Here is a 25,344-nt window from a genome sequence, read left to right on the forward strand (position 1 = left end):
TGCAAGTTACTTTTTAAAAATGAGGGAAGCAAATAGATTCACTTATTTGATGAGTCTTCATGAAACGCCACGTCGATGTGAACTATCCCGAAGCACCAACCCAGAAACAGTAAGAAAATTCAATTTGAATAAAAATAAATCAAAAATATTTACTTTCAAAGTCAGAAAAAATCAAATGAATAAGAAACAAAAACAAAACATCGGTCGGATGTCAACTCGGACTCGATCGACTCTACTGAGCCTTCTTGCCCTCTTGCTCCGCGGAGCTCTGCTCAGTCTGCTCCTTCTCGGCCTTGGGGGCCTTCTTCTTCTTGCTGGAGGCCTTGTACTTGGGCTTCACGGACAGGCGGGGGATGAAGCGGCCGACGCGAGCCTGGTAGTCAGTGTACTCGGGGTACTTGCTGGCGCTGATGGACTCGGTGAGCTTGACGCTGCCCTGGAAGATGAGGCCCAGGCCAAGAATGCCGATGCCGGTCCACTGGACGAAGGACTCGGTGCGGTAGCAGTTCCACAGGTACAGAGTGAGCCAGATGGCCTGCTCGGCGGCGAAGTTGGGGTGGCGAGACAGCGACCACAGTCCGGTGACCGCGAACCCACGCTCCAGGTCCTCGGGGGTGAACTGATCCTTGTACTGGCCAGCGATGCGGGCGGCGTTCTGGTATTCGTGCTTGGCGCAGTGGAAGTGCCACTGCTGCTGGTCGGCGAAGAACTCAATGATGAGGAAGAAGAAGGCGACGCGCGAGAAGCCCAGGTCCGAGAGCTCGAAGGTCTTGAGGGCCGGGAGTTGCGAAAGCAGGAGGAAGTTGTAGGTCGGGGCCGTGAGGAGCAGCAGGAGCAGAGGCTGGACCAGACTGATGAAGGTGGCGTTGAAGAGGAAGAAGACAAAGCGGTTGGGCACTTTGGAGCGAACAACCTCCCACCGGTAATCCTCGGAGCCGATCTTGTATCCTCCCTTGCGCCAGTAGTTGTAAGTTAGGCGAACCTGCGCAGATGTCAGCTGTAAGTTGCAATGAAGACCATGTGGAGAGTGCGCCTTACGCTCCAGACCACCGAGAGAACGGCGATGGTATCCAGGCTCTGGGTACGGAGACCCGACAGACGCGCCCAGACGGCGAAGTGGACATTGAACAGGGCGGGCAAGAGCGACCAGAGGCGATCAACTTGCGAATAGTTTCGGGTGATCTCCGAGAGGACCAGGAAGTAGGCCGAGAAGACGAGAGTGAGACCCAAGGCCGAGACAAAAGGGTTGGTCGAGAGGTAAATATCCTTCAGGATGACCACATCCTTAGCTGTCGCTGCCAGCTGGAGCCTTTCAGGCAAAGCAGTCAACTGCGAAAGAAAGGGGAGCACGGTGTGAGAGAAGGAAGCGCAGTCCTTGACGGACTCGATGGTGGGGAGCGGCAACGCCATGATGGGCGAGTGAGGCAGAGGATGGCAGATTGCAGATAAAGGAGGAGGCGGAGGGGAAGGAGAGTCGAGGATGTTTTACTTTTCGATCGCATCAAAACAAAGACATTCCGCGCTTACCCGATTGGGCCGGAAGCTTGGGCCATCTGATGCCTTGGTGCCTTAGTGCCTTACTGTCGCTCTCTGCCTGAGGCCACCACCGGCACGTTCCGCTTAATTTCGCGTCGTCTTCTTCGTGTCGGCGCTGCTGCTGCTCTCCCTGCGCACCCTCAACAATGCCGGTCCCCAGGGTCCTGTGCGTGGCCGAGAAGCCTGCCATTGCCAAGGCGGTGGCCCAGCATCTCTCCGGAGGTGCAATGCAGACAGTAAGTGGCATGCCTTCAATGCGTCCGGGACAATGTATGCTGAAGTAGACGTAGCTCCATATCCGTGGGAACCAGTATGTCAAGAATTATGTCTTCGAATTCAATTTCGGCAACCCCTGGGGCACCTGTGCCGTGACCATGACCAGCGTCATTGGTCACTTGACCTCATTGGACTTCCAACGCCAATACAAGGGGTGGCTGTCCTGTCCACCGGGGGCTCTATTCGAAGCACCCCTGCATGAAGGCGTAGACTCTGTATGTAGCCTTCTCGGAGGGCCCGACTGTTGAGTCAAAGGGTCTACAGACTCGGCCGACGTGCGCTAACTTTATGATCTAGGATAAAACTGCGATTGCAAATAACATCCAAGAGCAGGCAAAATTCTGCCAGGCTCTTTTTATTTGGACGGATTGTGATCGGGAGGGGGAACACATTGGCAGTGAGGTTCGCAAGCAAGCAAAAGAGGGAAATCGTCGCATTGTGGTGAAACGAGCTAGGTTTAGCAATACCGAAAGAGCGTCCGTGAGCCCCAGTATCCTCGACTTCCACCATTCCTTTACTCATACAACCACAGTCACGTCCTGAGTGCCGCTCGGGCACTCATTGAACTAGACGACCTTCAAGCCAACGCGGTGGCTGCCCGGATTGAACTCGATCTTCGGATTGGTGCTGCGTTCACTCGCTTGCAGACTCTTCAATTGAAGCCTCTATCAGACACTCTAGCCGAGACGATCATCAGTTATGGTATGTTTCTCGGACAGCACCTCGTCTATAACGTTCTTCTCACATTTGACAGGATCCTGTCAATTCCCCACGCTGGGATTTGTCGTGGACCGATACTTGCGTGTGAAGAATTTCAAGCCGGAAAACTTCTGGGGCATCAAGGTGATGCATGTCCGGGACAAGATTAAAGTAAACTTTCTATGGAGGAGGGTGCACCTCTTCGACAGGGCGGCTGTGACGGTGATGCTGGAACGTTGCCTCATGGCCAAGAAAGCCAAAGTGATCAAAGTCAACCAGAAGCCCACTAGCAAATGGAGGCCTTTGCCATTGACAACGGTGGATCTGCAGATGATGGGAAGCAGATATCTCCGCATTGACAGTCAGACCATTATGAAGGTAGGGAAATTCGATTGGCTCTTTGTCTCTAATGCACACGCTCACTCGTTCTTCAGGTCGCCGAGGCTCTGTATACTAAGGGTTTTATCAGCTACCCGCGTACTGAAACGGATCAATTTGACAAGGGAATTGATCTGAAGAAGCTAGTCGAGAAGCAGTTGCCAGATAACAACTGGGGCCAATATGCGCGAGGGTATGTCAATCAAATTTCCACATCATTATCCATGTTCATAGCTTACCCCCTCAAGCCTTCTCGACGGAGGATTCAGGACTCCTAGATCCGGACGTCATAACGATCAGGCTCATCCTCCCATCCATCCCATCTGCTGGGTATCCCCAACTGCCCTATCGGCCAACGAGAAAAAAGTATACGAATTTGTGGTCCGCCGATTCCTCGCCTGTTGCTCGGAGGACGCCAAGGGCCAAACGTCAGAGGTTGAAATCCAGTATGGCGACGAGTTCTTCCACGCCAAAGGATTGATCGTGCTCGAGAGGAACTACCTGGACGTCTACGTCTACGACAAATGGGAGAGTAGTCAGCAACTGCCAGACTTCCGCATGGGAGAGCAGTTCGAACCGTCCGAGGCCAAGATCTTCGACGGCAAAACAACGCCTCCAAACTACCTGACCGAGCCCGAACTGATCGGTCTCATGGATGCCAACGGCATTGGAACCGACGCCACCATGGCCGAGCATATTGCCAAGGTCAAGGATCGACACTATGTGGCCGTCAACTCTCGAGGAACTGGCCGCAATGCAGTCAAGGAACTCATCCCGACCCGCCTGGGTATCGCCCTGGTGGAAGGTTATGACAACGTTGTCACCGGTCTGCCAGATAGTCCGTCGCTGAGCAAGCCGTTCCTCCGCAAAGAAATGGAGTTGCGGATGCGGGAGATCTGCGCAGGGGCGAAGTCCCGGCAGCAGGTGGTCCAGGAGAGCTTGGAGATGTATCGGGAAGTCTTCATACATACGCAGAGACGGATTAACTTGCTCAAGAGCGCGGTGCGGAAGTATTTAGTCGAAGGGGCAACTTCATAGCCTCTCCCTTTGCATTTTCTTTTTGGTCGGTGGCGTTGGAGTTGAGGTTTCTGGGCGTTGATGAGGACATGATATACCCATGATATATGCTTGAGGCTTACCTAGACTTGTATTTGCTACAGGAGCTCAATAAATGTGGATAAATGGAGTGAGAATCATAGGAGCAAGGTGCCTTGATCGCATGAGGCGAACTGCCTCTTCTGGAGCTTTTATAGATGCGAGCATTTGAATCCGCTACAAGTTCCTTACGGTGAGACAAAGGTTGAGACAAAGCAACTCCGTTCCCAATACTCAAACATGCATTCAATCGACAGTACAGGCAAACAAAAAAGAGACAATATAGTACAAATCCAAACAAACAAACAAAGGAAAATACATGATAACAATTTGACGGACCAGCCGTCAACCCCAGCACGTCTCCGTCCTCCTCTTTATCCCCTTCCACCCCTAGGAAGCCCACCGCGATGCCGCCATTCCCTTGGAGACTTTCTTCTCCCCCTTCCCTGCGGAGCCTGCCGGTTCGTCCGCCCACTTGGACTGTGACAGTCCGGAGGAGACCTTCTTGTCTCCTGCCTTGGGGGCGTCCTTCACCGGCGCCGGCTTTTTGTCCGCAGGGGGACTGGGAATGGGAGCATCGCTCCCAGCTTGGGCTGCGCCCTTCGGCTGCCCGACGACTCCGGAGGGGGCCTTCGGTACAGGCCCCTTCTCGATCGCCGGACGGACATCAGCAGCCCCCGTTGAGGGACCGACTCCCGGCGAAAGTTGGGGACTCGCAGGCCCCTCCTCGACCATATCAGCCCACGACGCTGATTTGGCCGCGTCCTTCTTAGGCGCCGCAGCACCGGGAGCCTCCTTGGTCTGTCCCTTCTCAACGGGGGACAAGACCTTGGAGTCTCCCTTGGAGACTGCGGCGCCAGGACTCGGAGGGGCCTGGTCCCTCTTCACCGGGGCCGATCCCTGTCCCCCCTTCGGCGACCGGGGAGCAGGAGGCCATTTCTGCTGCATGCCCAGCGAAGCGAACGCCTTCTTAAAGCCGACGTTCTCTTGCACGAGACCAGCCCGCGGGGGCGGTCTCTTGGGCGCAGGCGGCGGCGCAGGGGTCTCGGGGGTAGGCTCGGGAGCCCCGGTTGACTTGGTTGCCCCCTCAGACTCCTTGCCGCTGGCACTCTGCTCCTCTGGCACCGAGGGGGGCGGGATGATGTCCGTTCCAGCTAGCGGAGGAACGTTGGCAGCCGAAGGGGTCGGTCGGAGACCCTGAATAGCTTCAGCCAGGGAGTGAGCTTCCGTCTGTGGGGTGGGTTTGGCTGGGGAGGGGCTCTTTACATTTCTCTGCCCCCCTGTAGAAGTATTAGTATCGGATGGTTCGGGATCTTGTTCAGCCAGAGGAGTCTTACTGGTATCCTGAGCCCCAACGGACTGGGCTGGCGGCGCACCGGACTGTTTGGCCTCCCCCGTGGTCTGGCCCTTCGACGACGCCTCAGCAGCGGGCTCTTTCACACCCCCATCGACCTGTCCATCCACCTGAGAGGGGCCCGAAGGGGGAAACTTCGTAGCCTTGGACCATACAATACCTTGGCCAGTGGAAGTGGCCGGCTTAGTATTCGCCTTCCTCTCAGGCTGCTTGCCCTTATCCTGTTTCGGGGGCACAGCGGGATCGGACTTGGTCGGAGGGGCGGAGGTTGAGCTCTGAGGATGTCCCTTCGGTTTGGGGACATCCTCTACCTTGCTGCTCGAGGGGGTCGTCGTCGAAGATGCAGAGCTGGCAGGGGCTGCTCCCTTCGAACCCTGGAGGCTGAGGGAAGGCCCATCCGAAGACGCGGGGGCCTTTCCCTTCTTCTTGCCTTTACCAGGGGCCGGGGACGCCCACTGCGAGCTCTGAGTGCCTTGGAAGGGCCCCTTCGATTTGGGGGCCTCTCCCACACTGGGGGTTGCCGTCGTCGAGGGTGTAGGAGCGGGTGCCGGCGTCGCCTCCTTGACAACTTCTTGGGGGCCCTTCTGAGCCTCGGGCACCTTCTTTTCCACCTTGACGTTGGTGGAGGCCGAAGGAGTGCCGGTCTCAGGGGCCCCTTTCACGTTGTCTTGAGGGCGAGTCGTTGTCGATGGTGCCGAACTGTCCTTCCGAGGCTGGTGCTCAAGAGTCACACCTTGAGAGGGCCCTTCCAATGACTTGGGGGCCTCTCTCACTTGGCCTTGGGGACGAGTAGTTGACGCCGCGGAACCGGTCGTGACAAGAGCTGGGGGTGAAGATTTCACGCGCTCATTCACCTCTTCCTCAAGCTTCTGCTTGATGAAGGACGCGAGATCGCCGGAGGTCAGATTAGAGAGGGCAGATTGTACTTGCTCTGCCACCACCTCCTTGACCAACCGTTCGAACGCATCCTTCGAGAAGAAGTTCCTGAACGCGGCGCGAACCTGTTCGTAGAAGCTGTCTTTCAGTTCCTTGACCTTGACAGACACGCTTTCTTCGAACCCCTTCTTCGCCTTGGCCAAGTCCACCATGAAAGCAGACATCTGGCTGTCGGCTCGCTCTTGCACGTTGACTTTCCGGATCCGCTTGTCGAGGTCGTCGCGTACTCGCTTCAGTTCGTTCTCCAGGCCTTTGTCGGCGGTCTTCTGGATCTGTCTAATGCTGGCATCGAGCGCCTGCTTTTTGGATTTCAGATCATCGGCCTGGAGATTCATGGCGGCACCCTGCTCCTCGAATTGGCCCTTCAGATGCTTGACTTCATCTTCCATGGCCTCATTCGTAGTCCTCTTCAATTCAGCCAAGTAGCCCGCGAACTCGGAAATCAGATTTCTTCGGAACCCATCGAAGTCCAGGTCCTCCGTCTTCTCTTCGAGCAGCTCAGCTACTTGCCGGTTGATGTCCTTCAAGGCTTTGCCAGCAGCCGTTTCCACTTCAGCCAAGTTCTCCTCAATCTGTTCCAGTCGGACGTCCAATTCCTCGTCTGGATTCAGGGCGGTCAATTTCTCCTGGAACTGACCATGCGCCTGTTTCACATCCTCGGCGGTCTTCTCAGCAGCAGTTTGCAGATCGTCCATTTTCGTCTTGAACGTCTCCAGCTGGATGGTGATGAACTGCTGCTGTTCCCGGGTGGCTTCGTCCATTTTCTGCAAGGCGAGGTTCTTCTGTTCGATCACGGATTGGAGGTACTCTTGAAGACTGGCCTCGGGAGCTTCGCGGTGGTTCGTATGGCCTTTCTTGCTCATCCTATGCTGTTTCCACTGGAGGATGGCAACGAAGATGGAGACCGAGAGAACAGCGATGCAAGTCAACGACGGGAGGTCGATCGGGGATTGAAGCCATTTCGTAACATTCTGCCGGAAGCTCAGTTCAGGGTCGTAGGATAGACCGCTGAAGGAGATGGCAGTCGGGGTCGCGGTGGGGGTAGCGGTAACAGTAGTTGTAAAAGTCTCACCAGCACCAGTAATGGGAATATAGTTGCTCATGAGTGTCTCTTCCGCGTACGAGGGGAAGGAGGTCACAGGCGCGATAGTGGTGTACTGAGGCATGATTTTCAGGGCGAGCTGGTCGAACGTAGCTCTAACAGCATCCATGCGGAGGGGAATGTCGTACTCTTGCAGGCCACCCAAAGCCAGAGGGTTGAAGAGAGTGACCAAAGAGACCAAGAGGGTCGCGAATCCAACGAAGAGAATCTCCATTGCGTCGGATGATGATTTTTCAGGTAAGAGGTTGAGGGATAAGGGGTAGTAGATGTAGGAAGGAATAGGGTATGTTGTTCTATGATAGGGTTGATACGATTGGTTAAGTTAAGAAGGATAAGCATGAAAGAGTAAAGAGTAGATAGAAGAGAGCAAGTCAAACGAAGATAGAATAGAGTAGTCGACAGAGTCAAGACTTGCTCAAAGTGGATTGAATTCGGGGGAAGAAGGAGGATGCAGATGGGACGAGGTCGAAGGTGCTTTTATATCCACGAGGGAAATCCTCGACAAGCGCTTTGTCCTCTGCAAACAGAACCTCGACCGGAGCTTTCCCTTCAAGATTCCCCAGGATTCCCCATGGGACAAAGCCATTGGCTGAGACAATCGATTGTCCCGTCTCTTTGTCTGGAGGTTCCGCCAACGGTCTCCTATACTGAGGTCATGATCCGGAAGATGCCAGTAAAGGTGGAATGACTGGCTGTCGTTGCTTCTGGGCCATGATGGCCCCATGATAGTATTCACTGTGGAAGGCATCAACTTGGAAACTTTGGCACGAATGATGTGGGTGCATACGTACGCCTTCCACCGTTCCTCTTCTCGTCTTCCAAGGCCAGAGATGCCTTAGTCGTCAGGCCATCGAATGCCTTGTCCAATATTTGAGATGGTATACTCGAATATTCGATTGACGATTCCCTCTAGTATAGCCCTCGAGTATAGCATTTAAACTGACAGAGTATAGTCTGATATACCAAATTATATGAGGAATGAAGCCCTGATGACAGCGCAATTGATAGCCATATTTATGATCATGCTCCACACCAAAGCACATCCATTGCTACATACTGGGAACACGGAATACGATAGACCAGTCGTGGTACGGCCAAGTCAATCAAGCAGCTGCAGGCCCCTTGTCGATTCCATTTGCATACCGTCCAGAGCCTAAAAACTAAGAATAATCTAGTGGCCTCCTACAGTCGTTGGAAGACGCGGTGTATTACCAGTGAGCGTTGCAAGGAAGCTTCTCGGATTATGAAATGGACATAGGATTCAAGATAGAAGCTTTCATAGTTAGTTCATGCAATGTGCATATCTACAGAAGCTAGTATGCAAATCAGAATTCTCTGAGTACTGGAGTCTATCCCTGAGCCTCCTCCCATGCATTCAAATCGCTTGCTGTAATTTGTATCTCATGAAACACGCTTGCTAACTCAGTGTGCAGTCATGATCCTTGTAGTCAATGTAGATGCATAGCATAGTTCACTGCAGTCGATAGACCAGATATTCTCCCCTAAGAAAGACGCTTGCTAAGAGACGCGCCGTAGTAGATAGTAGCTCCCAGGCAGATGAGGTTAGTCAAGCTGGAGAGGCCATGGACACGACCAAACTTCTTGTTCAGAGCCGTCATCTCCTTGGAGTGAGGAGCGGGATCGTAGCTTCTCTTGCCGTCGCGGGTTTCTGTATCACGTTAGCATTTACTCAAAGGGCCCTGAGGTAGGCACAAGAAAAGCGATAGACATACCCTGGTGCTTCCTCTCCTTCATGACGTTGACGGTCAACGGACGAAGCACGAACATGTTGATCAGTCCGGTCACCGCGGCCGTGGCCATGGGAATCAAAGTGCTTCGGTTCTCAGCGGCAAGCAGTCCGGAGATACCGATGGGCTGGGCCTCCCGAGAGGCAGTCAGAGCCACCAGGACAGGCAGGGCGCTCTGGATGGAGAAGTAGATGGGGAAAGTAGCCGTCTGCAGGGATGCGAACTGAGGACGGGGAAGGGCTCTGAAGGCCACGATTCCCGAGACAAATGTCTAGGACATGTTAATAGGAGGCCCCAGGTTGGAGGAATAGCCAGGCCAGGAATGTAGGTTCGCATGACTACTTACCTGGTAGAACTGGACACCCAGCAGGGTACCGTAGCTGTAGATGAGATCAGCATGCTTGATAGAATTTGTATGGGACTTGAATGAACCAACCTCAGAACGTGGTAGGGGCGAATGTCAAGCATGATGGCTGCTGGATGTCGGTCTATCGGCAGAGTGCCTGGGGGAAGAGAGATGCACTTGAGTGAAGAGAGGAAGCTGAAGAAGATCCGATTATCTGACAATGCGGAGGTGGGCAGATCCGGATACTTTGCCACGCACCTCCTGCCATGAGACTCTTAATGCCACGTAGTTCTGCCGGGCGGTGGTAAATGCACGCACCGTGCACGCAATGATGTCATGTGCCTTCGCGTGCAGCACTAGTCCCAAACAGGAAATATCGCGCATCTGCCTTCGCGACTCCGATGGAGGCCTGATGCCGGCTCTCCCTATTTCTCACAACCGTCTCCCGGCCCCATTTGCTTCCACAGTTGCATCTACACATCATGTCGGAAAAGGAGGCCACCGTGTACATTGTGGATGTGGGGAGGTCCATGGGCGAGCGTCGTCATGGCCGCTCCGTCACCGACCTCGAATGGTCGATGCAGTATGTCTGGGAGCGCATCACAGGAACGGTGAGGTCTTGGTGGGACATATTATCGCTCGATTCTGTACTGATATGTATACTAGGTGGCTACCGGGCGCAAAACAGCCACAGTTGGCGTGATCGGTCTCAGGACAGATGGTGAGACTCCCGGCTTGGTTTCCGTCTCTCATACTAACGTGGGTAGGAACGGACAACGAGCTCGGAGATGAAGCGTACTTTTCGAACATTTCGGTGTTTTCAGAGATCAAACAGTATTTCTACCGTGTCTTGGGAATGGATTCGAACTGACGGGGCCTGCAGGTTTCTCATGCCTGATCTACGGCAGTTGGGTGAAGACATCAAGACCAGTAATACAGACAGGGGAGATGGTAGTGTTCTGACCTTTCCCGTGTCTCTCCTGATTATCTCCTAACAGCTTACAGCTATTTCCGCAATTGTCTTGGCCGTTCAAATGATCATCACCTACTGCAAAAAACTGAAATACAAGCGCAAGATCGTCCTGGTGACGAACGGCCAGGGGCGGATGAGCAGCGAGAACCTCGATGAAATCATGAAAAAGATCAAGGAGGATAATATTGAGCTCGTTGTTCTGTTCGTCTGCCGTTTCCTCGTCGGGTATATCAAACCAAGCCGCTAATCTTTGACAGGGGAGCCGACTTCGATGATCCTGAGTACGGAGTGAAAGAAGAGGACAAAGACCCTCGAAAGGTAACTTCTTGTCTGTATCAGACGAACTACAGCACAAAGCTAACTGGCTTCTCTAGGCTGAAAATGAGACTCTCCTGCGGAGTTTGGTCGAAGATTGCGATGGAGTCTACGGGACCTTAGAACAAGCGGTCTCGGAGCTGGAGATTCCCAGAGTGAAACAAGTCCGGGTGACTGCATCCTTCAAAGGGTTTCTTCAACTAGGGAACTCCGAGGAATATGACACGGCAGTTCGCATCCCTGTGGAACGTTACTTCAGAACCCACGTGGCCAAGCCACCGTCGGCCAGTCAGTTTGTTCTCGGCTCAGATGGGACCGAACAGGAGAAGCCCGAATCATCTGCTACTTTGGACGCCCCGAAAGACAGCCAGTCCGCGGATCCCAACAATCTCACACCCGTGCGACTTCTAAGAACGTATCAAATCGACGACGAGAGCGCACCTGGTGGGAAGATTGACGTGGAGCGGGATCAATTAGCCAAGGGCTACGAGTATGGTCGAACAGCAGTCCACATCGACGAGACCGACGAGAACATCACGACTCTCGAAACCTTTGCTGGATTGGAATTGATCGGCTTCATTCAAACTGATAAAGTGCGCTCATCCGTCTAATCCACTCGGCTCCGGGCTAACGTTGAATCGCAGTATGATCGCTACATGCACATGTCCACGACAAACATCATCATCGCCCAGCGTGCCAACGACAAGGCAGCCCTCGCCCTTTCATCCTTCATCCATGCCCTTTTTGAGTTGGACTGCTATGCCGTCGCTCGCTTCGTGACGAAGGAAAACAAGCCGCCGAATGTTGTCCTGCTTGCGCCCTCCATCGAACCGGACTACGAATGCCTTATGGAGGCCCAATTGCCATTTGCCGAAGATGTTCGCACATACCGCTTCCCCCCGTTGGATAGAGTCATCACGGTCTCTGGAAAAGTGATAACCCAGCATCGGAATCTTCCCAGCGATGACCTACAAGACGCCATGGACAAATACGTGAACAGTATGGAAATGGTCGATACGGATGATGATGGGTAAGACATCACCCCAACGTTGATTCGCGTCTCCATTTGATCTCCCACTAACTAAAGGAACAGGAATCCTGTCGAAACCGTCCCAATTGAAGACTCATTCTCACCACTGCTCCATCGAACCGCAGCCGCGATTCGTTCTCGAGCCATCCATCCCAACGAACCAATTCCTCCCCCCTCCAACGTCCTCCTCAAATTCTCACAACCTGCAGAGGACCTCGTCGAAAAGTCCCGGAAATACCTCGACAAGCTCATCGCAGAAGCAGACGTCAAGAAAGGTTCGTTTATCCTTTGATACCCAGCCATACCATCCCATCACTAACCCAACTCCAGTACCACCCAAAACCAAGGGTCGCAAACGGACCCGGGAAACAGAAAAACCTCTTTCAGGACTCGACGTCGACTTCCTCCTCCAGCAAGAGAAACGGGCCAAGATCTCGCCTAAAAATGCCATCCCGGAGTTCAAACAGACCCTGGTCGAGCCCGAGAACATCGAAATTGTCCAGGACGCTGTCAAGCAGATGGGTGCCATCATCGAGGATCACATCCGTCACAGTCTCGGTGACGCGAACTACGATCGAGTCAACGAGGAACTGGGGGTCATGCGAGAAGAGCTGATCATGTACGATGAGCCGACGCTGTACAACGATTTCTTGGTCCAGTTGAAAGAGAAGCTGTTGAAGGAGGAGCTGGGTGGTGATCGGCGGGAACTGTGGTGGCTCATTCGAAGAAGCAAGCTGGGTTTGATCGACCAGGAACAGTCCGAGCAGTCGAAGGTGACGGTGGAAGAAGCTAAAGAGGTGAGTTCTAACCGATCAGATAACCGATCAGAAAAAGTCGATCAATGCTAACGGGCCATCTAGTTCATGTCTGCCAAGTGAATTCTTTCAAGATAGCCGGTTCTAGCAGAGATCATTAATGACTAAATACCAATATGAATAATATTACCGTGGCGTAAAATAGGCCGTCTATGCTAATTTGGTCGTCTCGCTGGATAGATATAAAGAAACTATAAAACAGTAACCATGCACATATAACAACAAAAGAGAAAAGAAGCACCATCTCCAGCCTAGGAGATCTTTCCAATCCTCTTCTTCCCAATTTCCACCTTGCGCTGTAACCTATTCCACACGTCAGTAATCGCAAGACAAACATAGCCAGCACACCAACATACCTATCTGCATCCTCGTCCGCCAACTTCAGCAGCTCATTCTGGTACTCCAGCTCGGCATTGATCGAAACCCCCAGCTCCTTCTGCCGATTCACAATCTTCCTCAACTCCTCGATACTCAGATCCTGGTCCTCCATCGTCTGCTTCTGCAACTGCAGCACCCCCTGATTATCCAACTCCCTCGTCCTCTCCGTCTCCTTGCCCAGCACCCGGCCCGACCGCGCCGGCTTCTTCCCTGCACTGCCGCCCACCAGCGCCTCCTTATCCTGAATCGACGCCACCGCATGATCCACCCGACTCTTCGCCGCCATGGCATTCAACAGATCCTCCAGGCCATCGCGCTCCTTGCGCGCATTCACCAGGAGATCCTTCCGCCTGCGGACCTCCCCATCACCGAGCCCTCCCTCCGCGGAACTCCCGAGATTCTTCAACCCCTCTTCCAGCGCCACGATCAGCGAGCCCGCACGCACCAGCGAGCTCTTCGCCCGCGCCGAACTCTCATGCTGCTTCTGCGGCGTCGTCTCCTGGTCCCGTCGCGTCAGGTGCAGTCGCGCGTCGTGCAGATGCCCCTTCATGTCGCGGTAGCAGTCCAGCCAGAGCGTGGGGTCCGTGATCGCCGCTCCGCCGGCGGCGCCGGGCTCTGTGATCGCGGCATGGAGCCGCGCGGATGTCATGGATTTGCCTCCGCCCGGGCCGTTGTTATTGTTCCCGCCGGTGGTGGCGGCGGTGGGGAGGTTCAGGAAGGCGCGCCAGGCGGGGGAGGTGCGCCATCGCGAGTCGTCGGAGTCGTTGATGGCGCGGAGGTAGGTTTCGAGTGCGATGCGGCGGTCTTCGCGCAGGGAGGCGTTCTTGACGGTGTTGGAGAACCAGGATTTAGCGGGGAGGGGGGCCGGAGGGGCGGCGTTGGTTTGGTTGGTTAGGGTGGTGTGGAAGGTGGTGAAGTCGGAGTAGCGCTTGGAGACGGTGAAGGAGCGGAGAGGGAGGCGGAGGGTGATGTTGTAGAGGGTGTAAGGGGGGGAGGTGGGCGAGATGCTGGTGTTGGGGATGGATATTTCGAGAGTCGGAGCCATGGAGAGGGGATGTGAGAGATGGAAGAGGAAGGATGATGAATTGGGGGGTTTGTTATGTTAGAGATGATCAGATGCCGGGGTGACAGCAGGGCGAAACGTGACCGCCTCAACTGATGCTGATAAGATAAGCCAGAAGTATAGTTACAAGGCTACCATCTCTATGGGAGATGAATAATGGATTTAATATAAGTATTTAATATGTAAATATAAGAAAGAACAAGAAAAACATCTAAGATCTTAGGATCCTTTTTTTGCCATATTACTACTACGAAGAATACTCCTGTCTACGCTAACCATTACTCTAAATAAGTTTGTATTTGTCACAACTATGTCCATGCTTTATATGGCCTCGCCTCCAAATATCGGCCAGCAATGCTTCTGAGACTAAAGCAATTGCGTGAAGAACGCTGTTTTTCACGACAAGAGCATTCAGAGGCATCAGCCTATCGATAATGCAATTTGCAAGATATACCGTGCGGTGCACAAGGTACAAAAGTCGACTAAGTCAAGCCCCGCCTGCAGCAGACACCATGTTGGCACGGTTATTCTATAAAAAGTTAGTTTTGCCTTCGCAGATTTCTGAAAAAAAAAAAAAAAAGAAAAAGAAAAACTCACTGCCATAAAGACTGCGCAAAGCAGGCTGACTCCAGCCCCAAAACTCACACAAGCAAACCTTAAGATATTAGTTTATATGTACCACAAGAAAGGACGAGCGAAGAACCCCGCTTACAGATAGCGCCAAGCGTGCACAATTATATCCAACGCTCGTTCTCGAACAGCCTCTGGAAGTTTGTTTAGTAGTGCACTGCTGGTTCCCGAGACAACTTGAGAAACCTGCTCCCGGGGTAGGTTGGGAAGCAACTTGAAAAGACCATTTTGGGCGACATTAACGAAAATTGCGCCGGTGATGGATAGTCCAAGGGTCATTCCAAGGAGTTGAGCTGGTTTATTGTAAGAGATTTTCCGAAACAAGTACTGAAGTGGACGAACCTAGCAGCATCAGAGTAAGACCATCGGCAGCTTCGGAGGGGGCTATGACGGCCTGGATCACAGCAAAGGCTGCCTGGGTGTATGAACCGGCGCCTAATCCAATCACAATTTCAAGTCCGTAGAGAATGGCCGGTCTTGTGTGGACTTGGATAATAGTAGCTATGTTTTGATTAGCTTTGACAGAGACATAAAGAACAGTTATCACCTTACCTATCAGAATTGCTGGAACCAGGGCTGCTATGCTTCCGAGTAAATACCATGGCTTATAATAACCAAAGCGAGACATTAAGGCGCCATTTGACTGAATGGCCACAATCAATATAAAGATAAAGGGAAGCAACCTGACGGCAGATTGGATTGCATCATCGCCCCGAGTGAACTGGAAGTAGATGGGTATGTAGTACACAGTTGGATATGTCACCATTCCTACTGCAGCACAAGCAAAGAATAGTAGGGTCGGTTCCTTCTGCCTAAAAAGATGCATTGGCAGTAACCGACCCTGCAGGGAGGTAGCAATAGTAAAACCTTGCTGGATGCCAAATAAGATCCAAAGCGTCCCTGACACTATGAACAAAGCAATGATCTGGCCACTATTCCAGGCATATAGAGTGCCGCCAAAATTAATTGCCATCACTAGGGTTGCAAATGCAGCAACGTTCAGTAAGCTACCAACCCAATCAAAACTGGAAAGCTTTTGTCGATAGGATACTTCAGGTGCTGGATCTTTGGACGGAATCACGAAAAGATAGGTCGGTATTAGAATGGCGCCGAACAGTAGATTAATATAGAATGCCCAGCGCCAGGTATACTTTTCAAATCCACCCCCAACGACGGGGCCAAGGACGGTTCCTAAACCCCAAACCAGGCCTCTGTGTCTTTGTCAACACGTCTGTCGTCAAGTTCACGTAGAGGGCTCTCACTCACGTCAAACTCAAGTATTGCGGACGCTCACGGCTCGTGGTATTCGTTGATAGAAGTTCTAGAATGCCGAAGTACATTCCATTTCCTCCTGCGCCTGCGAAAACGCGTCCAACGATCTCAGCGTTTATGGAAGGAGCGGCGCCACAGAGTGCAGAAGCAGCCATGAAGATCACAGTAGACGTGATATACAGCCATTTCGAGTTAAATAGGGTGTATAGCTTGCCGTAAATCAGAACCATTGCCACTCCACCGATCATAAACCTATTTTCCCGGGGTATTGTTAGAGGTGGTCGTCAATAAAGCCTTTCGTATTGAAACTCACCCAACTGATAACCACGGCAAATTCTCGACCGCATCAAAATGATTAACGATAGCCTTCACGTTGGTCAGAGTTTCCTTCTTGCAGCAATTGAGAACTAACAAACCGGTGCAATATTAGCCACGATGGTATTATCCAGAGCATAGACGAAGCTGCCTGTCAACGTGCTAGCAACCAAAAGAAACCACTACAGCTGTCAGTAACATCTCAATGTCAATCTCAATCTAAACACACTTACTTGAATTCCACGGATATGCCGTTCTTCTTCACCCTCCGGCAGATTCCCATCTAGGGGCTCTTGTTCTAGAGACTTTTGCTCAGTAGGCCTCTGCATGATGATTCAGTCTCGGATTTCCAAGTTGTAACTAGCGAAATTATGAGGCACTTGATAGAATAGAGGTTCTTGAGAGAGACACATATACAAGAAATGGATCTGTGAGCACGAGGTCAGGGGCGTGATAATCACTTGCTGAATCTGTCGGCAGACCGGTGTCCTCTTCCTTCCTGGAATCCAGCAAGGCTTACCACGGAGTTCTGTACTCCGTAATCGAGGTTACATCTAAGAAAAATGGTACATACTGCGTAGTATATACAGGGGTCATTGAAGTAAATCGGAAGATCACTGGTTAAGAATAACACTCTATCGGAAAGGCTGAAAGCGGCCCCACTTCCCGCTGCGAACCTCTGCTTTCCTGGAATCGAACAGGTCTTACCCCGGAGTTTGTACTTCGCAATTGAGGTTACATTTAAAACGTTATCATGTAACATATGCAGGGGTAACACAAACAAAGGCTGAAAGCGATCCCACTTCCCCGCTGACTCTACATTCTCTAAGCCTCCACAGTCCCCTCTTAGCACCCAGATCTAAGAGGAGATCAAAACCAAACCGGCAGTTGAAAACGGTAATGGAGGGACAAGCTCATAAAGTAAAGCTTGGTCAAGTGGGGAAATTGCAATGGCAAAAATTAATACTACAACATAGGAATGAAGTTGTATCCTATTCCCTTGCATAACGGCCAGCTTTTTTCGAAAGTTATTGGCCAGTAGATGTCGTTTGCGGCCCTGTAGTCCCTACCGGTATCTTATTCGCGACAACTCACAAGGCTAGACAATTTCTTGTTTGCCATTTGTTTGCTCATATCAACCGCCTCCCATCATGGACAGCCAGTGCAAAAGTCTCGCGGAAGATTTTCATCAATTCAAAGCTAATCAAGGAAGCTTTTTACAGATCAGTTCATGAAAAAGCACGGTGAACCTTTTGATCATGGACTTTTGTTACAACTATTCATATAAGTAGAAACCAACTGATTGTTGAAGAGAAGCAGCAAAGCCCGTAGCGCAATTAGCACGCCAGTTCCGAGGTTTAACGAGTCATGGCCTCAATTCTAATTGGAGAAATATACCTCATAGCCAGAGCCTAGAACCAGATGAGCATCAGGCTAAACCAATTGTATACTTGGCCCAGAAACAGGTTCGCTCTGGCCGGCATTCTCCGAATTCCCCGACTCACTGGCGTGGAAATGGCATATCCAATATGTTCTGAACTCGACCGTACTTTGTTGTTTATACGGTACTAAACACCAGATTTCTGTGGTAGCCAGAATGATTCCATAGGAAGCCGTAATTCCAATACGGACTGATGGCTCTCTAGACTATTGCGAATGCCTGCATAGTAAAATCGGAAAGGAAAATTCGGAATATGCAGGCCAGAGGTAGTAAGCCGAGGACCGCAAGTTTCTAATAAATGGCGGCTTCCAACGAGTTCAAAATCTATCATCTCCCTGCAGTCTCAATCCCCAAGACCCCCAGACCTTTTCATTTCATTGTCATTCCATTGCCATTTTATAGACCAGTTTGCAATAATGCAGTTGTTTCGGCACACAAGACCCAAGGGCCCTACAGCCGTACCTACCTCATCCCAGAAGAGCTGCCACTTGGGGGCAAAACCTCGAATCCTCATAATAGGCGCAGGATACCGTGGCTATTCTTATGCTGAGCCAATTCACAGTTCTGGCGAAGGCATTATTGCCGCAGTAGCTGAGCCATCTGAATTCAAGAGGCGAGCATTCGGCGAAAGGTTTATCTGGGGGACAGGTAAGCCGCTTGAAGGCCAGGCTTTCACTAGCTGGGAGGATTTCATCAGCTATGAAGTCAATCGAAGAGAGCTGGAACGCACGACAGGGACAGTGACGGACCCAGGGATTGATGCAGTATTTGTATGCCTATTGGATGAACTTCATGCGACAGTTGTCCAGGCCGTGGCGCCACTGGGGCTACATATTCTGTGTGAGAAGCCCCTAGCAACGCGGCTGACTGACCTTCTTTGTATTTATGGGACACTCTTGAAATCATGGGAGACGTTGCAGACTGAAGCAATCTTTGCTGCTGGCTTGGTTTTGCGGCATAGCCTCCCTCAGGTTATGTTACGGAAGCTTGTTCGTGAGGATCGAGCAGTTGGTGATGTTATCAGTGTTGAACATACTGAAGCAGTTGGCTGGAAGCACTTCGAACATTGTTACGTGCGGTATGTGCCGCGCAAATTAGACTGCAAATTATCGCGACAGTTGCTGATCATATCCAGAGGTCCTTGGCGCAGAGAATCCACCAGCGCACCTTCGCTCCTCACAAAGTCATGCCACGACATCGATTTTCTTTTCTGGCTTCTCTGTTCGCCGGCTTCTACATCCAGCCCCGAACCGCCTCATCTCCCTTCCAAGGTGACTTCTTCAGGGCGCCTGCACTTCTTCAGGCAAGCCAATAAGCCCTCCGGTGCCGGTCCAGCCACCAACTGCTTAAGCTGTCCTGTGGAGACAACTTGTCAATACAGTGCCAAATCGCTCTATTTGCATCAACACCTTAGGGCAGGCAACCGTGACCGTCCTGTCAATGCAATAGTTCCTGATATCGAGGATGTGTTTCGGAAGCAGGGACTCCCTTCTGCGGCGAAGCGCTTATTGGAAGTTCTAGGTGAGGACTATGATGATGAAACACCAGCATCTCAGGTGAGCCGGAGAAACTGGTATGGGCGCTGTGTCTGGGAATCCGACAACGATGTGTGTGATGATCAAATGGTCACTATAGAGTGGGAGGATGAACTTCTGCCATTCCCTCAAAAACAGAAGAGTGGGTCCAAAAGATCTTCTTTGTTATTGAAGCAGCAGTGTTACACAGGCAACCTAGGCACTGAGCCCCAGTACCGCCCTGCGAAAATCGCCCAGTTCCATATGGTCGCTCTCACAGACGCTATCAGCAGGCGTCGTGGACGTATATCAGGCACCACGGGGGAGATTGTTTACGATGCAGCCACTATCCGTGTGAGCGACTTTTGCTCTGGCTCCGAAGTGGTGTATAATATTCCCTCTGCCAAAGGTGGTCACGATGGGGGCGATGACGGTCTTGCGTTGTCATTTGTAAGAGCGGTGGCCAAGGTGAAGCGCGGCGATATGGGCGTTTCGGAAGCCCAGAGGACTTTCTTGAACTGTACCGTGGAAGAACTTCTGAGGAGCCATCTTGCAGTCTTTTGGGTGGAGGAGGCGAGGATAGGAGGAACGGCCTTGAAGTGGGAGGAGTGGTGGGCCAGAGAGGTGGAGACTAAGCTTAAGGGAATGGGACTGGGGAACTTTTGAACTTTAAGGCTCCCCAAACAATGACGCAAGAGATCTCCAGGCAGAAAGAGGATTGTCAGGCACCGATATCTGGGTCTTCATATGAACTGTCAGTCCTGGATGGGTCTCCAAGGAGTGGTTTTTGAACTGCCAGTTGTCGCTTTGCTGTCTTTTGCGCCATATTCTGGAAGCTTAAATACGCCAGGCAACTTCATGATTATTATTTCAAATGGGTATCATTATATCAGCTAGTCAAGCCTCGTGAGCTCCAAGGCAGACAGACAAGAGGCTTCCTATTATGTGACAACTATGCAACCAAATCTTCCTCCGGTGGCCCCGTCCATAGCTCCCGTGCCTCCAGCAGATCTCGCTGTCCGTAGTATTCGCCTATCACGGTGATGATCATGTCCAGCATGGCGCGAGTCTGCATGGATGCTTCGACGGCAAGATCTTCGGCGCTTGGTTCTGGTTCTGGGGCCTCGGGTTCATTCGTCTGCGGTTCGTTCTCGTCGCTTTGAATCTTCGCTTGAAGCCGGGCTTTCGCCTGTTCTAGTTTGTCCGTAGATGGCTCTTTCTCCGCATCGAGCATGTCTTGATCAGGAGCCTCCGCAGGATCGCTAGCAGCGTTGGGCTGGTTCTCAGGTCCTTCTGCGTGACCTTGATCGTCCGCTTGCTCATCCTCGTCGGACTCTTTGTCGGATGCGTCTCCACCCTCAGCAAGGGATTGATTGTTCTTCTCGTCCTCCTCCTTCATCTTCCGCAAAATCTTCACGGCGCGCTTTCCCAGTTCGCGAATCTCGCCCACTTCCTCGGTCCCCAGCTGTCCGACATCTCGACATTTGCTCAGCAAACCCCAGGCCCATGCCCCGATCCGCCGGATGCGCTCCGCATCGCCGCTTCGTACGTTTTCCGACATCAGACGCGCCATGATCCCCAGCACCCCTAGGACACTGTCCATATCCATGCACGCCAATTGCACCGTCTGCGGGTCTACTGCAAGCAGCAGTCGTCGCCATTCCTTGCACGCGGTCTTCGAGTGTCGCGGCAGACTGATAGGGTGAGAATCATCCAACGCGGCGATGGCGGTCGACGGGGGCGAGCATTTTAATATTGACCGAAGGAGTAGGAACCGATGGTGAAGGAGGTTGTAATAGGTGGCCTGCGCATCCGAGTAGGTCGTCTGGGCAATATCTGAGCGACCTGTCGCGCCCGTCGTGATCGCTGCGGATGCGGCATAGACGCCATCAGCGTAAACACCTTCGACGACAGTTTCTTTTTTCTCCACTACTTCCGCGTTCTCCTTAGGTTCTTCGGTTTCGTCGTTCGTTACCGTTGGTTCGACCGTCGATTCTTCAGCCTGAGGGGCGGTAAAGAGAAAAGGCAAGGAGTTGGCTTCGGATCTACGCTCGCAACGCCGAGGCACCGACCATCAGCTTCAGATCCAATATATATGATCTCGTTTCATCGCGGGCTAAAAAGGGATCAAAACGAAGGGACGCGCAGGCATTTAGCAAGCGGGAAAAAGAAATGCCGGACTGGCAAGCGCCACGGGCAAAGACAGAGGAAAACAAACTTACCGAACCATGCGAAGATACTCCATGCCATCTTCTGCGGGACCGTAGAATAGTTCATCATCTCCGGCGGTATCGAGGCCTGGAAAAGCGCTCTTCTGCCCGTATACTGGGTGGTTGCGCGGGCGCTCGTACGGAGTCACGGCGGGTGGCATGTCGCCCTCGCCCTCGTCGGCATAAGAGGAGCGGGAACGCTTTGCATACGGCGACGAGCCAGATACCGAACCGGTCGGTTTTCGCTTGTCGGGCATGCTGGACATGGGGGGAGACAAGAAAGAGGAAGAGAACGCGTTGGTTTGCGGCGGATGATTTTCACTCGGGAGCTTGGGCCACCCGCTTTATCTACTGGCTTGGCATCAATGGAAAGGCGAACTAGAAAATTGTGATATATTGCAGTAGTGCTCTTCGTGAATATATTTTACTTTCTCCTTCTGGCACAGGCTCCGCCCTGCCCCCTTCTCTCTTTCAATTCTACAAATCTAAGGGCGCAAACGCTGAGGGTCACGAGGGAACAGCGACGTCAACCGCACGTTCGGCAATCCCAGGAAGAACATGACAATGCGGTTCAGTCCCAGACCACCACCGGCGTGGGGAGGGCACCCTTGGCGGAAAGCATTCAGGTAGTCCTCGAAGCCCTCCTGGTGGGGGTTGAGACCCTTGGCGATCATGGAGGCCTCCAGCTCCTTGATGTCGTGGATACGCTGGGCACCCGACATGATCTCCTCGCCACGCATGAAGAAGTCATACGAGTTGGAGAACTTGGGGTCCTTGGGGCACGCCTTGGTGTAGAAGGGTCGCACGGCCATGGGGAATTTGTCCAGAACGTAGAAGTCGGTGTCGTACTTCTCGCGGATGATCTGGCCCAGCTGCTTCTCCATCGCCGTGGTGAAATCGTTCTCGAACCGCTCCTGCTCGGAAACATCGACACCAGCCTCCTTCAGCAGAGCAACTCCGTCCATGTAGTTCAGACGCAACGCCTTGCCGTCCTTGGGAAGCTTGAAGTCACCAGCCTTGGGGTACGACTTCTGGATAGTGGCGATCTGGTCCTTGTATCGCTCCTTGAGCTGGGTGAGGATGAACACGAGAAGGTCCTCGGCGAATTCGAGCACCTCGTGGTAGTGGCCGTTGAAAGTCTTCTCGAAATCGAGACCGGCGAACTGGAGAATTGTCAGTATACATACAAACCGAACAAAAAGCCTTCCAGGAGAATGGGACCCCGTACCTCAGTCAAATGCCTGTGGGTGTTGCTGTCCTCAGCACGGAAGACGGGGGCGATTTCGAAGACGTTCTCCATGTCACCGGCAATACACATCTGCTTGTAGAGCTGAGGGCTCTGCGCCAGATAGGCGTTTCGCTTGAAGTACTTGACCTCGAACACGCCGCTGCCACCCTCGGTGGCGGCACCCACCAGCTTGGGCGTGAAGATCCACCTCGAACCACTCTTAAGCATGTACTCCGAGAACAGCTGCGCGACTCCGCTGGAGATCCAGGTGATCGCCTGGCTGGTCTCCGTTTGTAGGTCAATGACACGGTTGTCAAGACGGGTCTTGAGCGTCACGATGGGAGCTCCATCGGCATCAACCAGGTTACCCTCCTCGGTGGTCTCCGGGGGCGGACGCTCGGCATCCTTGACCTGCATGGGCAGCTGTTGTTGCGCTTCGGCGATCGTGTAGACTTTGCGGATGTGGATTTCAAGGTTGCTGAGGGAGGCGGAGTTGATCGGAATCTCGGGCTTCTTGACGATACCGGTGACCTGGACGATGGAGTTGACGTTCAAACCGCCGGTGTACTTCACCATCTGGCGGGAGATGGGCTCTGCGGCGGCAATGACAGCCTGTACCTTCAGACCCTGCTGTCTCAGCATCAAGAATGCCAGCTTGGCACTCTGCACACGGGCATTATCCACACGGGCCACGACGGTGATCTCCTTCTCGTAGTGGTCGTCGGTGATCTCGGTGAAGCGCGTCGAGGGCAGCACGTCTTCCGACTCGGGGATCTTGCCGTACAAATCCTTCGCAGTGTCGTTGGCATCGGCGGCGGCGGCCTGAGCCTTCTCCTGGGCAGCACGAGCAGCAGCCTTCTCAGCCTTGGCCTTGTCCTTCGCGGCCTTCTTCAGCGCACTCTTGCTCATCTTGCCGTCACCACCCTCCTCGGCGGGGGCAGCGGCATCCTGAGTCTGCTCAGGCTTAGGGCGAGTGGGCAATTCGGAGTCCGCCATGGCTGTAGGGCTTAGAAAGTGGGGACAAAGTCGATCGAGAGGGGGGAAGTATAAAAGCGACAACAAGCACCGGATGACGAAGAAGAGCTCCAACTTTCGAGTCACCGATTGATTCCCCGCCGGACGCTGCCCAGCCCTAAGCCCTAAGAGGGGTGGCCGTCACCTGACTAGCGCTGGTGGATGCCTAGGGCCGCAACCGTCTTAGAATGGATTAGCGGCAAACGCTCATTGGTTCTCTCCGGAGTATAACTTTTAACTATACAATTCTAGTGAACCAATATGGAGAGAAAATTTGTGGTTTTTAAGGCATAACTTAATTATATTGCCACATTCCATGTTTGTTTCAGAGTCTTTCAATCCCCCTCCATTACAGAACTAGTAGATGCATTCCAGCTCTCTTCCAGAGCTGGTTGTCCCCATTCTTTCATCCATTCTGAGTGCAAGACCTGCTGTGCCGTGGCTCTTTCCTTTGGCCGGAACACCAACATTGACCTAAGCATTTCCTCGAGTGCTCTCCTCTTTTCCTCTGTCACAGTCTCCAGGCCCGCCTCGGCCCGAGGTTCCTGTATGCAGTAGCCAAATCTTTGGTCCCAGGTCCTACGCACACCATCGGGGCCCCTGGACGTCTCTGGATCCACGTCAAGTTCTCCTTCTTCGTTGAACCACTCTAGCCTTCTGTCCCACTTCCCCCACCATTCAGGGGGTAATATGCCAATGACTTCGACCTGCTCTGCGGTGACACGGTCTGCAGTTGGGCGAAAAGCGTGAAACAAAGGTCGCTGACCAACGATTTCCCAGATAGTACAGGCCAAGGTCCAGATGTCCGAGGCAAAGGAGAGCGGCTCGTCAGAGAATCTGGCTTCAGGTGGCTGGAGGAGAGAGTGTGTCTTCGAAGAGAACCTGGGCGTTTCATGCGGATTAAAAGATTCCCCAAAGTCGCTCAGAATGATCTTCTCCTCTCCAAAAGCAATCTCATCGCTGCGGACGCCAAACCAGCCGGGAAGGTATACATGCGCAGGCACACCATCCGACAATGGCTTGCCATCCAGCCGAACCACGGCTTCTGGCTCCGGCTCTCCGAATCGCTCGTACAGCTCTGGTGTGGAGAACCGATCGACCGATCTGGGAAACTGGACTAAAATGTTACCTAGATGAAGATCTTTGAAATAAGGTCAGCTAGGTAATTCCGCTTCGTTCATTTATCAGAGCGTCATGCCGCCATGTACAATGTCTCCACTGTGGAGGAAAGCCACCCCACGTATGAGCTGAGCGATAATCGACTGCGCAACCTTGGGCTGAAAAAGACCGAAAATCGAAGCCTCTTTGGCATCAAACAGGCTCATCTGTGCGGGTGCGGTGACGATACATCTATGCTTCCCATTGGGACCGGCCAACCAGAATTCGTCAAGAAGGGGTGGGATGATTTCTCTTCCTGGGGCAGATGGCGAATTCCCAAGAGAACCCAGAAGGCTCACCTCGGGAGTGCTAGGACTGGCATGGCTTTCACTGCCACATATCTGGCCCCTCGTAGGTCGCGGGCTAGCCATATGGTCGAGTATCCTCCATGACCAAGTTTGTCAACCAGTCGATATCGGCCGTCATCTAAGTGGTCCCCAATCTTCAACGGATGATATCCTCCGGGGCAGTATCTGTCAAGGTCCTCGACGTCTTCAATAAACTTGTACTGAATCGAC

At 52.7% G+C, this 25,344-nt stretch overlaps 11 protein-coding genes across 11 annotated transcripts; 3 read left to right on the plus strand and 8 right to left on the minus strand.

The window, feature by feature from the left end:
• Positions 1 to 26: 26 nt before the first annotated feature.
• On the minus strand, positions 27 to 1,454 carry P170DRAFT_389786 (DUF1295 domain protein). Its single transcript, XM_024845878.1, has 2 exons — positions 1,039 to 1,454; positions 27 to 982 (listed from the first exon to the last, which is right to left on the minus strand). The coding sequence occupies exons 1-2, from the start codon at positions 1,408 to 1,410 to the stop codon at positions 233 to 235; spliced, it is 1,122 nt and encodes a 373-aa protein (XP_024701001.1). The 5' UTR covers positions 1,411 to 1,454; the 3' UTR covers positions 27 to 232.
• A 221-nt stretch (positions 1,455 to 1,675) lies between these two features.
• On the plus strand, positions 1,676 to 4,054 carry P170DRAFT_512345 (DNA topoisomerase 3). The gene is made up of 7 exons (XM_024854980.1): positions 1,676 to 1,772; positions 1,827 to 2,027; positions 2,110 to 2,288; positions 2,345 to 2,514; positions 2,567 to 2,889; positions 2,946 to 3,082; positions 3,138 to 4,054. The coding sequence occupies exons 1-7, from the start codon at positions 1,683 to 1,685 to the stop codon at positions 3,925 to 3,927; spliced, it is 1,890 nt and encodes a 629-aa protein (XP_024701002.1). The 5' UTR covers positions 1,676 to 1,682; the 3' UTR covers positions 3,928 to 4,054.
• Positions 4,055 to 4,336: 282 nt separating this feature from the next.
• On the minus strand, positions 4,337 to 7,590 carry P170DRAFT_512346 (uncharacterized protein; the record flags this gene model as incomplete). The annotated part of the gene is made up of 2 exons (XM_024854981.1): positions 4,337 to 5,264; positions 5,322 to 7,590. The coding sequence occupies 2 exons, from the start codon at positions 7,588 to 7,590 to the stop codon at positions 4,375 to 4,377; spliced, it is 3,159 nt and encodes a 1,052-aa protein (XP_024701003.1). The 3' UTR covers positions 4,337 to 4,374.
• A 1,021-nt stretch (positions 7,591 to 8,611) lies between these two features.
• Positions 8,612 to 9,611, minus strand: P170DRAFT_439435 (DUF4149 domain-containing protein). Its single transcript, XM_024849831.1, has 4 exons — positions 9,561 to 9,611; positions 9,471 to 9,504; positions 9,110 to 9,395; positions 8,612 to 9,045 (listed from the first exon to the last, which is right to left on the minus strand). Exons 1-4 carry the CDS (start codon positions 9,590 to 9,592, stop codon positions 8,879 to 8,881), a joined length of 519 nt encoding a protein of 172 aa, XP_024701004.1. The 5' UTR covers positions 9,593 to 9,611; the 3' UTR covers positions 8,612 to 8,878.
• A 303-nt stretch (positions 9,612 to 9,914) lies between these two features.
• On the plus strand, positions 9,915 to 12,741 carry P170DRAFT_389795 (ATP-dependent DNA helicase 2 subunit KU80). Its single transcript, XM_024845879.1, has 11 exons — positions 9,915 to 10,081; positions 10,137 to 10,191; positions 10,238 to 10,304; positions 10,354 to 10,421; positions 10,476 to 10,644; positions 10,701 to 10,761; positions 10,818 to 11,351; positions 11,403 to 11,788; positions 11,852 to 12,063; positions 12,119 to 12,585; positions 12,649 to 12,741. The coding sequence occupies exons 1-11, from the start codon at positions 9,953 to 9,955 to the stop codon at positions 12,664 to 12,666; spliced, it is 2,166 nt and encodes a 721-aa protein (XP_024701005.1). The 5' UTR covers positions 9,915 to 9,952; the 3' UTR covers positions 12,667 to 12,741.
• P170DRAFT_389799 (Qc-SNARE protein) lies at positions 12,714 to 14,072 on the minus strand. The gene is made up of 2 exons (XM_024845880.1): positions 12,960 to 14,072; positions 12,714 to 12,906 (listed from the first exon to the last, which is right to left on the minus strand). The coding sequence occupies exons 1-2, from the start codon at positions 14,024 to 14,026 to the stop codon at positions 12,855 to 12,857; spliced, it is 1,119 nt and encodes a 372-aa protein (XP_024701006.1). The 5' UTR covers positions 14,027 to 14,072; the 3' UTR covers positions 12,714 to 12,854.
• Positions 14,073 to 14,531: 459 nt separating this feature from the next.
• On the minus strand, positions 14,532 to 16,685 carry P170DRAFT_414174 (MFS general substrate transporter; the record flags this gene model as incomplete). Its single annotated transcript, XM_024847007.1, has 9 exons — positions 16,495 to 16,685; positions 16,363 to 16,443; positions 16,260 to 16,312; positions 15,941 to 16,198; positions 15,227 to 15,885; positions 15,017 to 15,175; positions 14,757 to 14,967; positions 14,642 to 14,699; positions 14,532 to 14,573 (listed from the first exon to the last, which is right to left on the minus strand). Exons 1-9 carry the CDS (start codon positions 16,588 to 16,590, stop codon positions 14,532 to 14,534), a joined length of 1,617 nt encoding a protein of 538 aa, XP_024701007.1. The 5' UTR covers positions 16,591 to 16,685.
• A 1,318-nt stretch (positions 16,686 to 18,003) lies between these two features.
• On the plus strand, positions 18,004 to 19,882 carry P170DRAFT_512351 (Gfo/Idh/MocA family protein; the record flags this gene model as incomplete). Its single annotated transcript, XM_024854982.1, has 2 exons — positions 18,004 to 18,780; positions 18,838 to 19,882. Exons 1-2 carry the CDS (start codon positions 18,119 to 18,121, stop codon positions 19,880 to 19,882), a joined length of 1,707 nt encoding a protein of 568 aa, XP_024701008.1. The 5' UTR covers positions 18,004 to 18,118.
• Positions 19,883 to 20,168: 286 nt separating this feature from the next.
• P170DRAFT_414180 (SIP1 domain-containing protein) lies at positions 20,169 to 21,694 on the minus strand (the record flags this gene model as incomplete). The annotated part of the gene is made up of 2 exons (XM_024847008.1): positions 20,169 to 21,261; positions 21,439 to 21,694. Coding segments are annotated over 2 exons (1,349 nt in total), but the record flags the coding sequence as incomplete, so codon positions are not given.
• A 108-nt stretch (positions 21,695 to 21,802) lies between these two features.
• On the minus strand, positions 21,803 to 23,723 carry dps1 (putative aspartyl-tRNA synthetase Dps1). Its single transcript, XM_024847009.1, has 2 exons — positions 22,655 to 23,723; positions 21,803 to 22,589 (listed from the first exon to the last, which is right to left on the minus strand). Exons 1-2 carry the CDS (start codon positions 23,648 to 23,650, stop codon positions 21,912 to 21,914), a joined length of 1,674 nt encoding a protein of 557 aa, XP_024701010.1. The 5' UTR covers positions 23,651 to 23,723; the 3' UTR covers positions 21,803 to 21,911.
• A 280-nt stretch (positions 23,724 to 24,003) lies between these two features.
• On the minus strand, positions 24,004 to 25,197 carry P170DRAFT_512354 (uncharacterized protein; the record flags this gene model as incomplete). Its single annotated transcript, XM_024854983.1, has 2 exons — positions 24,004 to 24,797; positions 24,909 to 25,197. 2 exons carry the CDS (start codon positions 25,195 to 25,197, stop codon positions 24,004 to 24,006), a joined length of 1,083 nt encoding a protein of 360 aa, XP_024701011.1.
• Between the last annotated feature and the right edge of the window lie 147 nt (positions 25,198 to 25,344).

The sequence above is a fragment of the Aspergillus steynii genome (assembly GCF_002849105.1).
Source record: "Aspergillus steynii IBT 23096 chromosome Unknown P170scaffold_7, whole genome shotgun sequence".
NCBI lineage: Eukaryota > Fungi > Ascomycota > Eurotiomycetes > Eurotiales > Aspergillaceae > Aspergillus > Aspergillus steynii.

Coding starts and splice junctions, on each gene's coding strand:
- P170DRAFT_439435 (XM_024849831.1), bottom strand. CDS start 9,592: ATGCTTGACATTCGCCCCTACCACGTTCTGAG. Junction 9,396..9,470: donor TGGGTGTCCAGTTCTACCAG/GTAAGTAGTCAT, acceptor AACATGTCCTAG/ACATTTGTCTCGGGAATCGT. Junction 9,046..9,109: donor GAAGGAGAGGAAGCACCAGG/GTATGTCTATCG, acceptor AACGTGATACAG/AAACCCGCGACGGCAAGAGA.
- P170DRAFT_389799 (XM_024845880.1), bottom strand. CDS start 14,026: ATGGCTCCGACTCTCGAAATATCCATCCCCAACACCAGCATCTCGCCC. Junction 12,907..12,959: donor GCGGACGAGGATGCAGATAG/GTATGTTGGTGT, acceptor CGTGTGGAATAG/GTTACAGCGCAAGGTGGAAA.
- P170DRAFT_512345 (XM_024854980.1), top strand. CDS start 1,683: ATGCCGGTCCCCAGGGTCCTGTGCGTGGCCGAGAAGCCTGCCATTGCC. Junction 2,028..2,109: donor TGCATGAAGGCGTAGACTCT/GTATGTAGCCTT, acceptor TTTATGATCTAG/GATAAAACTGCGATTGCAAA. Junction 2,515..2,566: donor CGAGACGATCATCAGTTATG/GTATGTTTCTCG, acceptor CACATTTGACAG/GATCCTGTCAATTCCCCACG.
- P170DRAFT_389786 (XM_024845878.1), bottom strand. CDS start 1,410: ATGGCGTTGCCGCTCCCCACCATCGAGTCCGTCAAGGACTGCGCTTCC. Junction 983..1,038: donor TTCTCTCGGTGGTCTGGAGC/GTAAGGCGCACT, acceptor ACATCTGCGCAG/GTTCGCCTAACTTACAACTA.
- P170DRAFT_389795 (XM_024845879.1), top strand. CDS start 9,953: ATGTCGGAAAAGGAGGCCACCGTGTACATTGTGGATGTGGGGAGGTCC. Junction 10,305..10,353: donor GTGTTTTCAGAGATCAAACA/GTATTTCTACCG, acceptor CGGGGCCTGCAG/GTTTCTCATGCCTGATCTAC. Junction 12,064..12,118: donor AGAAGCAGACGTCAAGAAAG/GTTCGTTTATCC, acceptor ACCCAACTCCAG/TACCACCCAAAACCAAGGGT.
- dps1 (XM_024847009.1), bottom strand. CDS start 23,650: ATGGCGGACTCCGAATTGCCCACTCGCCCTAAGCCTGAGCAGACTCAG. Junction 22,590..22,654: donor CCCACAGGCATTTGACTGAG/GTACGGGGTCCC, acceptor ACAATTCTCCAG/TTCGCCGGTCTCGATTTCGA.